The sequence below is a fragment of the Chelonoidis abingdonii genome, chromosome 11 (assembly GCF_003597395.2).
Source record: "Chelonoidis abingdonii isolate Lonesome George chromosome 11, CheloAbing_2.0, whole genome shotgun sequence".
In the NCBI taxonomy this organism is placed as follows: domain Eukaryota; kingdom Metazoa; phylum Chordata; order Testudines; family Testudinidae; genus Chelonoidis; species Chelonoidis abingdonii.
In genome coordinates this window covers 39067270-39080733 of record NC_133779.1, presented here as the reverse complement: position 1 = coordinate 39080733, position 13464 = coordinate 39067270, and the positions used below count along the sequence as shown (strand labels likewise).

The 13464-nt window shown below is 45.3% G+C and overlaps 1 protein-coding gene across 1 annotated transcript in view; it reads right to left on the bottom strand.

Annotated features, from left to right (window-relative positions):
• The window catches only part of EFNA2 (ephrin A2), a 143448-nt gene extending 133049 nt beyond the window's left edge, over window positions 1-10399 (bottom strand). Inside the window, exon 1 of the mRNA XM_032789351.2 lies at window positions 9227-10399. Coding sequence (XP_032645242.1) covers window positions 9227-9348 — 122 coding nt within the window. The 5' untranslated portion in view covers window positions 9349-10399. The remainder of the gene's footprint in view (window positions 1-9226) is intronic.
• Between the last annotated feature and the right edge of the window lie 3065 nt (window positions 10400-13464).

The window sequence follows — 13464 nt, the reverse complement described above, 5'->3', positions numbered from 1 at the left end:
GGCTATTTTAACCGTCAAGTCTGGAGTGCAGAGCTTTTCAGTCCTGGATCAGTGCAAAATTAAACCCCTACCTTTTAATGATGAAGGGCGTGATCCTGGAGGGTGATGCACGCCCCTCTTTGACTTTCAACAGGGAGTCCGACAGAGCACCCCAACCCTCCCCTGGCATCCCTCTATTGATCCCTTCGCTGCCGTCACTCATGGCCTGCCATGCTTTTTTTCAAGACACACAGTTTGCCCTAAACTCACGCGCCTGAAAAAAAACAACCCACCATCGCACACCCCTCCATTCGGCTCTGGCTTTCGAGCAAGGAGGTTCATTAAGAGCTAATTAGCCCTCGAACAATGGGAAGCTGTTTAGCAGCCTGGCAGCGACAGCATCAACAGCCAAAGGGGAGAAATAAATAAATAAACGAACGTCACTTTTAACACCTACTAATAAATGCCGATTAACTGTCTGGATGGCGCTGGGAAGACTCAGAGCAAGGGAAGCAGGCCAGGAGCAGTGTATCCATTACCGTAACACAATTCCTCTTTCTTTCTTTCCTCTCCTCCTTCTTTCTTTCATGGGTCTTGCCCAAGCTAGGCTTTTTCCTTAAGATTTCCCACCCGCCGCACCCACACTCTAGAGCATTACAATGGCTGGGTCACCCCTGCCCCATCTGCACTAACGCTCCTGCAGTTACTCGTGCTGCCCCAGTGGGAGTGCCACAGCGGGAGATGTTAAGAGGAGGCGCAGCCTTTGGGAGCAGACCTTTCTGGACTGGCCTTTCCAAACTGCGCTCTGCTGGCAAACACGCAGCTGAAGAGTTCAGAGTTCTCCACCCCACCCCATAGTGAATCCCAACACCTGCTCAGAGAAGGTCACTGATTTTAGAGACGCTCCACAAATTCATCTATTAAATCCGCTGGTGTCACAGGCTGCAGGAGAATTCTGCTTTCTCTCTCCCCTTACCTCCCTAGCCAGAGAGCACCCAAGCAGCAAGGGGCTCGAATGTACAGGATCAGCTATGCGACATTGCCATTATATTAGTATTTGACATTTCTAGGAGCGTCTCTCATCCCGTCACCCAAGAAGGCACAAAAGGCTGCAGGGGTGGGTTGGGAGGTGGGTTTGGTTGGTTGTTTTTTAATAAGCCACAGGCATGAGACTGGTGGAACACGGGCCTTGGAATGCGGCTGCCTTTGGGGTGAGACGTGATGAGCTCAAAAATGTTAAAACTCTTCTCAGTGCTGAGGGTGACAATGCTCAGATGTGATCGCCTGCCAAAAGGCGGGAGGCAGTCCCTAAAAACCTGCTTTACTCCTACTGCAAAAGAGCCAAAATTTTCACCTTCGGAGACCAAGGGCTGCTCTATACAACATACTATTTCTATAACCAGATAGACGTGTGTGGGAAAGTATCACCTATGTAGCGAAACAGAGATATGATGTGTGTCTATAGACAGACAGTTATAAATGTGTGTTATACACATTACAGATACATATAGATGTATGTGTGCCTAGAGATACAAGAGTGTGTGTGCATTATATATACATACGGGTGTGTATATTATACAGAGGGAGATGCGTGTGTACCTAAAGATAACTATAGATAAATGTGTATATATTATATATCAATGCATATAGCTAAGATTTATGTGTGCATGCCTATAGATAGATTATGTGTGTGTGCGTACATTGTATATAGATGTAGAATATACGCGTGTCTGAGATATAAAGCCCTCAAGTCGCAATTCAAAGTGGCTCTTTCCCCCGACCGTTCCCACTCCGGCTCCTTTCCCTATTGCTTTGCTGTTGCACTAAGACCAGGTGGACGGCTTAGAGGGTTTAACGCGTGGAGTGCATAAGTGAGTAGTGAACCTGCGAACAGCTTCGCTCCACCTCAAACCTCTGAGCTCCAGCCTTCTATTAGGATTCTGTGCATAGCCAGCATCTGGATACCAAATGTACAACCAGTAAGGAATGTAATTGCAATCCCTAGAAAGAGAGAGAGACAGGTAGAGAGAGAAAATCTTGTCAGAGACATTGGACCTGTTTGTATCTGCTGTTTATTAACTGTGCTTGCTACAGACCTTAGTGAGTGAAGAATAGCTAACAGAGCTTAACGGCCTGGAAAAGAGAGAGGAAGGGAGTAGGGGCAGGGTTGCAAACAATCTTTGTATAAAAGGAAAATAAAAGAGATTAAAAATAAAAAGAGCTACTAGAAGAGAATAGAGGGGAGCGGGACAGCTGAGACAGTAGCGTCCTGCACCTCGAATCAGCATTCCCGAAAAAAAACAATAAGACAGCCTGCTGCAGTGCCGGCATTAAGGGAGCGAGGGGGCAATTATCTGCACTCTGTCAAGGACTCTGAAATTAACTGGGAGCCGGTGCTCGTCTTTAAAGTGGTCTGAGCGTAGAGTTCGACACTTTTCTTGGAGAGCTTGATGCAAAAATCCCAGGGCAGCGCTTGGAAAAATCTGTGTGGGGCATGAGCCGGAGAAATGGAAGAAATGATCCAAAAGGACCCTCACCAACTCCAAGGTCCCACAGGAAGTGCTGGCAAGCAGAGGTCTTGAAGATAAGGCCAACTGGAAGCCTGGCACTGAATGCTCACAGAAGGATAACATGTGCATGCACTTTCCCAGAGGGCTCTAACCACCCTGTTCAATCCCCCGTCAGCTCTACCTGGCATCAAACTATCCCCAGAAAACTAAAGACGTGTGCCCCTTGCTCCCATATTTTAAATAAAAGTGTTTTCACTCAGCCAGAGTCATCTTTGCTGCAACTCCATTAAGTCAGCAGATCCTGATGATTAATTTGGCCCATCAGAGTTTAACCGTTGACACCTAAGCTGTGTACGAGCAACACCATCCCGATTCCAGAATAGCCAAAGGAAGCTAAGTTTCTGGGGTTGTTTTTTTTGGTCTCCTCCATAGCTGCTGTTCACTGAACTCCTGGGTAAAGCACGACCCAGGCCAGCACCCTGTGCCTTGGAGTACAAAGACGTGCCTCTTCCAGATGCCTTTAGTTATCGCTTTCCAGGTAGGAGACTCCATCGTTTATAGGGAAATAAAACAGACAACAGTGTGTGCACGATACGCGGGTTGGGGGAATGTGACCCTACTGGGGGACAAGGGAATGCAGATCAGCCTTCAACTCGTCTGCGAGCACCTCGACCCCACTCCAGATAAGGCTGAGATCGGTGCCTGGACAGTCCCTGGAAAGCTCTTCCCATCGGGGGGTGTCACTGATGGGGACTATTTGTCCAGTTTGCCGATGTCTGACTTCCACAAAACTGGGGGAGTGCAGGGGAGCAGAGAAGAAACCCCAGAGGTGCTAACACAATAAAAGTCAAAACATAAATCTTCCGAGGCAAAGAAACGACTTGGCAGTTAAATACAGGACATGGGTAAACACTAGAGCATTTATGGTGTTTGTACCTGTACTGGAAACAGAAAGAGAAAATACCTAATACACTGCACATTTCTTTCTTTCCACATATATATAAATATATGGCTACATACACAGGAACTGCATTTGCTGCAGGAAAGCTGTCATTCTAGAATTACTATAACCTACCTATTACATAGTTGCAGGTAGAGTGGAGAATGGAGACAAATACTAAATCCACAGTCCTCGCTCTGCCTTTGTAGAGATTTTCAATCATGCACAGGACAGTGCGGGTTTGGTGGGGTTTATGGCCGTACGGTATCAGAGAGCCCTCTTGGAGTGAAGTCATTCCTTCCCACTAAACATCCGTCCCTCTGAATGCAGTTACCAGAGTTTGTAGATGTGAGTTCCAATCGATGGACGTAACGTGATCCAGCTAGTTGGAGGCCAGGTTTTGGAAAAGTTTCAGTATTGGTTCTAAGTGATGGCATGAGATACATACGTGCTCCACACACAAAACTCTTAACTCTCCGCGCTCCATCAGCTTTGCCTACCCTACATTTTTAATTCAACCAAAACTCTACCAACTGGCTCACAAGCCCTACAGACAAGGGTTCCCTGAACCACACTGTCAAAAGGATTTAAAATATATGCAATGTCTATGCGGGTGCTGCATAAGAGAACCCCACTGCTAGGGACCTTTAAACCTCTATGGTACAGCACTCTAGAAAATATACTGTGGCAAACAATCCTGCACTGGCCGAGCAATGGCCTGGAGCGCTAAATCGGGGTCTTTTCCATCACTAGAAGTTAAACATTCATGGTCTGTATGTTGGGGTTTGCATGCAATCATACAATGACCTGTGTGAACCAATATGAAAGTAGCTCTTTTTCGATATTCCAGTCAACATGCATGTAACATAGTATGACACAGATTTTTAGATATACATCTATGAATGGGAAACACATATGCCCATTTTATGCAGCTTGATTGGGATGTTTACAGCTTCATGAGAACAACTGGTACCTCCATCATTCAAGCGTATACAAAAGTATTAGTGTGTATATAATACATACACATACACGCGCGCACACACACATAAATGTGTGTATAAGTACATATATGTTGTATATAAGTGGGTATATATATAGAAACAGAGCTAGATATAGATACATGATATATCCAATCTCTCCTACAGGTATTTCGATACCATCCAATATGAGACATATCTAATAAAACGTATCTATCATTTTCCAGATGCATGGTTACAATACTCTTATCAATACGTCTCTCTCAATCTACTGAGCCTACCTATATTAAAAAAGTGTACAGAACGGGTAGATCACAGTGTCTCAACTTACAATTCATTTTTAATTTGACCACAATTATCGAGTGCGGAATTACTGTGCAACCCGGACAAATCATGTGGACCGTGAGATTTAACATTGGCTTCTATGGAGTATAAATTATGGTACAAATCGAAAGGAAAAACCCGCATTGTAAAGCGGGTTTTAAGGATTATGGTTTTGTTCCTTTTCACTACTTCTCATTTATCCTTTATTAAACAAGATGGAAAAGAGCATAAATCAAAACAGAAAACAAAAGACAAAAATTAAATTGACACAAACCTCTGCGATCTCTAGAGGTAAATAAATAAAAATGCCACTTGTTGGTTTTAAAAAAAAAATGAATAGAAAACTCAACAGAAATTTCTGTGTTTACTACATCTAATAAACTGCCCTAAATTTCCTGCACCCAGTCACGCAGAATGGAGACATACACATGCAGCACACCACAATGCAGGACATAACCGCATCAGGAAAATTCGGCACCTTTAACTGGATCCAAATGCTACTAATGTATCTCGCTAAAATCCACTGACCCTTCTCATTGTTCTTTTTCCTTTTCTCTGTTTTCTTTTTTTTCTATTTTTAGCACCCCCTGGCCCTATTTTTTTCTTTGCAGACACACTTTCCTTGTGAAACGTTATTTTAAGTGGTAAATACCCCCACTCCCTCCTATATACCCCCACCCTGGGGTGTGGACAGAGGCGCTGTGGCAAAAAGGGCAATTATAGTGGCGTTTCATGAAACTGGGAGGTAAAGGTCCTGAGCCTTGTAACAGAAGGTGAGCGTTATTATTGAGATCTTTATATCAAGGGGGAGTGAAGTATCATCAACTAATTTCAGCTTTTAGTACTACTGTAACAATCCTTGAGCACCTAGTAACAGAAACTGACCCAAAATACATGGCGATACTGTCCCCCAGTTCTAACGACCTTGATCCTAAAGCTTGATCGGTCACATAGCATATGTTAAAGCCACATCCATTCTGTCTTCGAAGGGCCCTCGCACATGTTTGGCATTTAACAGAACAAAAGAAAAGAGCAAAGGCCGTGGAAGCTGGGAAGGAATTGAAGCTGTAACCAAAAACTTAGTAAAGGGGGGGGGGGGGAATCTCTCCTTTCCAACCCCCCACAAAAATGCAAGAGAGATAATAAAATCCATATGCAACAAAATCGGCCCATAAAGAAGCCATTACAGGGATGCACGCACAAAAGGATGGGATTCCCGAACTTTAGGGTTACTGTATGAGCAATGCAGACACGACGCTGGAAGAAACTGTACATTTTAGGATCCTGTTTATCCTCCATGAGAATGTGTGATGGCTGGATAAATAAAGCTGGTAGAAAGATTCTTAACATTCTCCTAATCCAGTGTGCATCTAACAGTCTATAGGTGACTATAGATACGTTATATCAGGGACATACTAGTGAGACAGACCGACTTGCATCACAGACCCATGCACAAGTTGTCTCACCAGCCTCCATACATCATGCTATGCTCGTTTGGACAGAGATCCTCATTGAAATACAGTTGGGAGCTCTAATAAAATGTAAAAATTTCACTGGAGATCAACTAGAATGAAGAGTCCATTCATACTGTCAGGAAGCGAACTGGAAAATAAAAAGTTCTCTATTAGAGGTTCCCCTTGGAGCTTTCCCACAGCAAGATGGGGGGAAATAACTCCAGCACTGGAAGTGCAGAAGGTCTCCCCCGTCAGAAGCAACGTTTTGTCTATTTCGCTACCTATTCGTCTATTTCACTATTACAAGGGGGCACAGATCTTACACAAGGATCAGCTAAGGTTCATGTTTCCATACCTGCCCGGATTTAATGCTCTGCAGGGTTTGAAGATAGCTGAAAAATACACTTTTTACCCAAATAAAAAAAATGAGATCTAAAGAAAAGGGCAAATATAAACCCTCTAGTGAATAAAATTAGCACAATTACTGTTCCTACAAACTCAGGGATAATTATATTTAGTGCCCTATAGAGAAGATTTTGGTAAGATTAGTGTAACTTTTTTTTTTTAATTGTAAAAAGTAGGTTTTCTACAAAACTGTTCACATATTTGTCTATTTAAGCAGGTTTTTTGGGAGGAGGAGGGATTCCTTATGGTCTTAGTCACCTGAGTCATTGGGGGGGCACAATGATTTCATCTAGATTTAAAACTCAAATTATTTTGTTTTCCCAAAAAAATTCAGACTTAAAAGAATTACAGCAAAATTGAAACTTTGTTTTGTTTTGTTTAAATTAACCTTTGAAAGAACAGAATTAAATTCAAAGACAAATTAAAGTAACCAAATACCATTTTTTTCAACCGCAATGAAAAAAGAAAAAAAAAAACTTTAAATTTTGCCCCTCCTTTACAGTATTTGGGAAATCTTGTTTCTCATTTCTGAGTTTTCCACACCACATGCAATCATTGTGTTCTGGTCTATTTATTAGACACTGGTAGACTGAATAATATTTCGCAAAAGCCATTATGAGCCTCTGAACACAGATAACCCATTTTCTAGTCTCACCACTGAAGCAGCCATGGGAGTTTATTCTAAATAATCATGTGGCAATAACTGGCAGTACACGATGCCTTTTGTTATATATTTCAGGTTCTCACAGTGTATGTTCATGGCTCCATGGTATACATTTCCCACAGTTAAGTTTTCTTTTAAAGTCAAACTGGAAGATCTATTCTGTTTTCAAGAGCCCAAAATAATACCAGCTCAGGATCTTGCATGGAAGGGAAAACTTTAATTTATCCAAAGTTCATTATCAAGGAGTATGGAAGAGTTTAAATATCTCACAATAAAAATTGGGCAAATTTAAGAACACACACCCATAGCTTGCAGAGCCCCTAGGTATGGTCCTTAGGGCAGGCCAGGGCTATCTTATTGGGCTTAATATGAATCTCTAAAGGTAATGTGGCCTTTTTTGGTTCTGACTTCCTGAGAAATGGAAATCCTCACTGTTGAAAAATACGCACGAATCTGCAGCCCTCCTGCACTTCAAGTAATAACAGAATTACTTGCCCATACAGACCTCATCTTTATACCAGGAGCAAGGCTTCTTCTTCAGCCATTTGTAAACTTTAAAAAGCAAATGAAAAAAAGATTCAGGCATGAGCCATATTTACCTGCGTCCAATAAACACCTGAACCAGCAGGCAGTAATCAGAGAAAGATGAGCAACTGTCATCAGAGGAAAGGTGTTTAATTCAACAAGAAGAGAGTTCCTAAGTGACCTGTAATTGATTTTACAGTCTGCAGTGGTTCTGAAAACTGCTATAATTTGTTCACCTTGGCTAAGCAGACTCACAACTTCCCAGAATTGGCTTCTGGGTGAAAGGATATTTGATGCCAGCACCATGTCTGCCAAAAAACAGAGCTGTAAAATTAATATCTATATCTATTGGGTTTGCATCAGTTTTGTTTCAACAAGGACTTACAAGTTTAAAAGTGAAACTCTCACAAAGCCCCTTAAAACTAGCACCAGTAAATAAAATAAAATAAAATAAAATGGTTGGGTTTTTTATTCCTGTTAAATATGAGACTTGCTGGTAACTGCCGTCTATTATATAAAAAAAATCCATTATTCACTGCAAATGGATGTTGCCCAGAATTGCTTTTTTTGCAACACTTTTATTAATAAAACATACTGATTTCCTGAGGATATCAAATCACTATGCAAGTGAAGCCAAATAAAATAATAGCTAGACCAAATCTACGTCTATATACACATGTATGCATGCGTCCTTCTGCCACTCCCAGTTTTACAACGGAGGAGTCTGAACGAGCAAATTGACAGGATTCATTATTTAGGAATGCTTTGCTTTGCAACGAGTCAGCAATAACACCCACACACACACATACAAGACAAATAAATTAATGCAGACTGTTTGCAACTCTCCAGGTAGGCATCTCTCTCACTCCTTCGGGAAATCAGGCCTCGGCTGAGCTGGAAAGTTGGTGGCAACTTTCATATAAAATAATCTCCCCAGCGTCTGTGATAATCCTGCCCTTTCTGCTCCCACTCCATGAACAAATAGAAAAACCAAGGCACCATCTGATTTCACCTTTCACCTTATTCGCCTCAGCCTGACTCAGCTTGAATGGATCATTAAGTTTGCATTCTGTCCTGATCACTGCCGCTGGGCTTTTTAGAGGAGAGAGGGAGAAGGAAATATATGTGTGTGTATATATACACACCTACATGCATACATAGAGAGAGATCTATCTCCCGGCAGGAACTGCTCTGTTGCAGGCTTGGTGCATCCCTGGAGAATAAAAGACCTTCATGTCCCAGCCAACACAACCACCCACCAAACAAACACATGCACAACAGCAAAATGATGATGTGAGCCAGATTCTCTCCCCCACCTCCCCCAGCCCAGCTCCCTCTTTCCTAGGGCTGCAGCGAGGCTGGCTTTCTCTGATGCTGCCCTGGGGTTGCATAGAAAGGGGGGCGGGTGTGGAGGGTGCACGCATGCATTTGGCTTCTCTCCATCTTACCTGGGGTTGCTCTTGTTCCAATAAACAGCATAACGATCCGAGATAACTTTCCCAGTATCATCAGTCCAGACACAAACCCCGACCAGGGCTACCAGCAGCACGGCCACCTCCAAATGCACCATCGTATTTTATCGTCCTTCCTTTCTTCTTTTCTCTCTCTCTCCCCCTTACCCCACCTTCCGATTTATCTGCAAGGCTTCGCTTTACCAAGAATGCAACCGGTTCATTTATTCCCAGAGCCTCTGGCTGCCCTTTCTCTTGATGCAACTAAACACTCCTGATTCATTCAGAGCAGCGGATCCCCTTTTGCAATCATTGCTAGGCAGCGTGTGCAGTTCCTGTGTGCAGTCGCCCCTTGTTGCAAAGTCTGTTGCAATCGGATCTTTTGGAAACAAAACTATTCCCAGGCTTCAGGATGATCTGATTCTGTGGGTGTAGGTGGGGCTGTGGGGATTTTTGTTTTAAATAATCCAGCGGTGGATGAAAGTCCTGTGAGGGTGAGGGGCAGAATTCACCGATAACTTTCTCCCTTCGCCTTGTTCTCGTGCTTTCTCTCTGCACCAGCAAAGTCCCTGGTTCTCAAACTCTGCAGGCGGTTTTCCTGCAGGAGAAGTGAAGGGATCCCATGGCTTTAAAAAATAAAAAAGTCTTCAATCCAATCGGTGCCAATGTGAAGGAAAAGGAGAGCCAGGAACAGCGGCAGTCGGCGGAATCAAGCGACAGGTTGCAAACGACCCCCCCTTACCATTTCTGAGCAGTCCTGGTCCAGCCCTCGCCAAAGGGGAGCAAAATCAGCAGGCAAAGTTTGTGGTTCCTCTTCTCCCCGAGAGCACCCCCACTCGGACACATCCCATCTCTTCTGAGGAGGAAAAGAAACAGAAAACAGGCAACTTCGCACTCAGCTACAGCGATGCGGGGGGGTGCTCCAGTCTTAGAGCCACCCCATCTTCTTCGGCAATTCCACAGCCCAGCAAGAGAGCCACAAACTTTTCCAAGAGTGAATAATTTCTTCCCCCAGCCCCAAACCAAACTTTTCACCAAGCTCTTCTTCTTTTAAAGGCTCCTTCTTCCTCTCCGTTCCCCGGTGAGAGTTGTGGCTTTTTTTCGGGTGCCTTCCCCACACCTGTAAAACCAGACTGGGATGAGATCCGGGGAACAGGCTCAGCTCCGGGCTCCAACAGGTTACTCAGGGCAGTGCTGGTTCACAGCACCCTGCAGCTTCCCTCCCGCAGCCAGGATCCTCCCCCTCCCTCGCCTTCACTTCAGACTGAAACAGGCAGAAGCCAAAGGACCCAGATTGCACCGAAATGAAATACAAAAGGCAGAGGCTGGGGGGGGGCAGGCGGCCTCTCCTCCCCCCCACCCCGGTATTTTAATGCAAGTGCATCACGCTCATCAGTGATGCCCCCCCATCCCTCAGCCCAAAGTTGCAGAGATGTGCAGGGAAACTGCCCCCCTTCCCTGCCCCCTCTGCGGCGGCGGCGGCGGCTGCTCAGCGGCTCTTTCGCGGGAGTCGCAAGCTCCGAGTGAATGAAATTTTTTTTTACATTGTTGCCACTTGCGGTCACCCTACCCGCGGCCCGGCCCCCCATTCACAGAGGCGGAGCCCCGGGCTCAAGGTTGGTTGGCCGGCACCAGGCTCGCACGGGCTTGGCCCCCCCCTGCATGTGGGTGTCTCTCGCCGAGTCAATCTCGGCTCTGGAGAGCGAGAGGGGCGGCGTGGAAGTGGCTCTCCCCGAGCCAGAGCAGCTGGGCTGGATGAACCAGGCTTCAGGGCTGCACTTCCCACTCCCTGGCTCCAGGCCGGAGGGGGGGCGTTGTTCGTTTGTTCCTGGGGGTCTGTTTAGTGACCCGGGCAAGGATCACCTTAGAAAAATACAGTCAAAGGGCCCAGATAGGGGGCAGGGAGCCAGGCAGACCACACGGGGTGAGAGAGAGCGAGCAGGTCAAATACCCTGCACTGATACCGGCCTCTTTATCTCTAGCTCATGGGTGATGGAATCAAACAGTAACCTAATAATGAGCGTTTGCACCTTGCTTTCCTTCGCAGATCTTGTAGACAGACAATACTGCATATTTATAATAATACGTAATACTCACACAGCCCTTTGCATTGAAAGCCCTGCCCCATTACACACAGCAGCTTTCATCCCCAAACCCCACACAGGCTGGACGACGCAGGGGGCGGCCGGCCTGCTGACGCGCAGTGACCCACCTTCAAGCAGGGATAGAGCAAGAGGGGCCCTGCAGAATCACTGATGTTAACAGTGGTGGTTTAGATCACTGCTGCAGGATAATTTTCTAATACCAGGGCAGGGGGGAGGAGAACTCTTTAGCCAGGAATGCAGGAGCAAACCCCTATGAAAAACACCTGGGGATCCTTACACCCCAAGCAGGCAGATGGGAGCTTGGTTATTTAAGGTCTCTTTAAAAGCCCCACACACAGTAAAGTGTACGGTGAGCCACTTACCAGCCTCAGATGACAGCCTGAGACTGCAAAGTGCTGAGCACCCTCACCTCCCAATGACTTCAGGTGAGAGCTGAGGGCCTTATAGTTTCAGACCCCTAAGCACAAATTATCATCACCTCAAAAGGATAAGCTGATGCTGAGGGTATGGGGGGGTTGAGCCTGCAGCTCCATCTCGTCCAGGCAAGCCTCTCAACTGACAAAGCCAAGCTCTCACTCAGATCTAGTATTGCTGAAGCGCCAGGTTTACAAAGGTATTTAGGCACCTAAAGCTGAAGAGAGGTGCCTAGTGGGCTTTTCAAAAACGACGAGGTGCCCACTGAAATCAGTGGGAGTCAGACGCTTTCGTATATCTGACGAGGTGGCTTGCGGCATGTTTAGAGATGTATTTACCTCTTAAATCTGGCCCTTAATCTCAGCTACTTTTAGTTTTGGAGGAGGGGTTTTTTTTAACACAAAACAAGCTCTAGTATAAAGCACCTGGATAGGTGCAATATGAATAAAATATGGACTTGCATCATTATTTGGCAAATCTCAATTGAAAACGCCAGTGAACTGTGGGTGTTACACCCCCCAACAATAAAGGCAGAATTCTTCCTTCTCCTGTGCAACTGACTTCTCTGTCATCAAAGTCATACATCTCCTTACCTGACTCCCATCAAGATATTTCTCTATCAAGGCACCCTCAACCAATCTTTCTTCCTGTCATCACGAAGCTATCATAAAGCTGTCCGCTTGTCCATCAGGTTTACTTGTTTTCATTCATCAAGCCCAGCCACTAAAAGCCTTTTCCCCTCACTGACGGGGCTCGCACATGGTCCCACCATGTATGATCACAGCCGCAATGGCCAGCAAGAGAAAGGATTTGGAAAGAGGGGACCGACCCTGGGTGTAATGTCAGGCTGCGACCAGTTGGGTTGTGTAAAACTGCAGCCTGCAGTGCAAAGGAGGGAAAAATACACTAAAACATATTGTGTCCAAGCAGCAGAGCAAGAGAAGTGAGCTTGAGGCTTGGTAAAAACTGGAGCAGCCCCCATGCCAAGCCAGAATGGAGATTTTTCCAAGACCGTCAAGCACCCAGAATTCAAATGCTGGGACCCCAGGAGAGGACTCTTTAAAGAGTTACTCTGGCCACTCAAAAATAGCGTAGCATGGTCTGAGACGGGCTTATGAAGCAGAGCTACTGGGAATAGGCTGACTCTGGCCTAGAGCTTCTGGACTGGTGTTCACGTGACCCATAACGATAACAGGCTTTCCATGACTAGGGGAGAGGGGATTTCATACTGGAGTAGAAGCTTCTCATGACCTTGACCTGTCAAAAGCTGGAGCCAAACAACGGCATCTGTCCCGAGAAAGAAACAACCTAGGATAAACATTATATGTTTGGACAGCAGGCAGAAAAGGTACCCAGGCTGAGAACTTGCAAATAACCTTTGCCACTTAAGCGTTCTCTGATAGGCCAGAAAGCCTCTCAAGTTTGTGCTGGTAAGACAGAGCTCAGAAAGCTCAAGCACTTCAGGGTGGCTGCTTGGTATAGTATATTACAGATTCTGACATGGACCAGAGAAGGAAGCATCTGATCATATGGGGGACAACTTTGTTACATCACTTCCAGGGTGTAATTACATGGCTGGTAATCATCTTCCTGTATGTGTTTATGGTAGCACCTAAATGTCTCAGTCAGAATCAGAGCCCTACTGTGCTAGGCAGTGAATAGACACATGGCGAGAGATGGTCCCTGTCCAAAGAGTCTAACTAAACCAGAGAGACA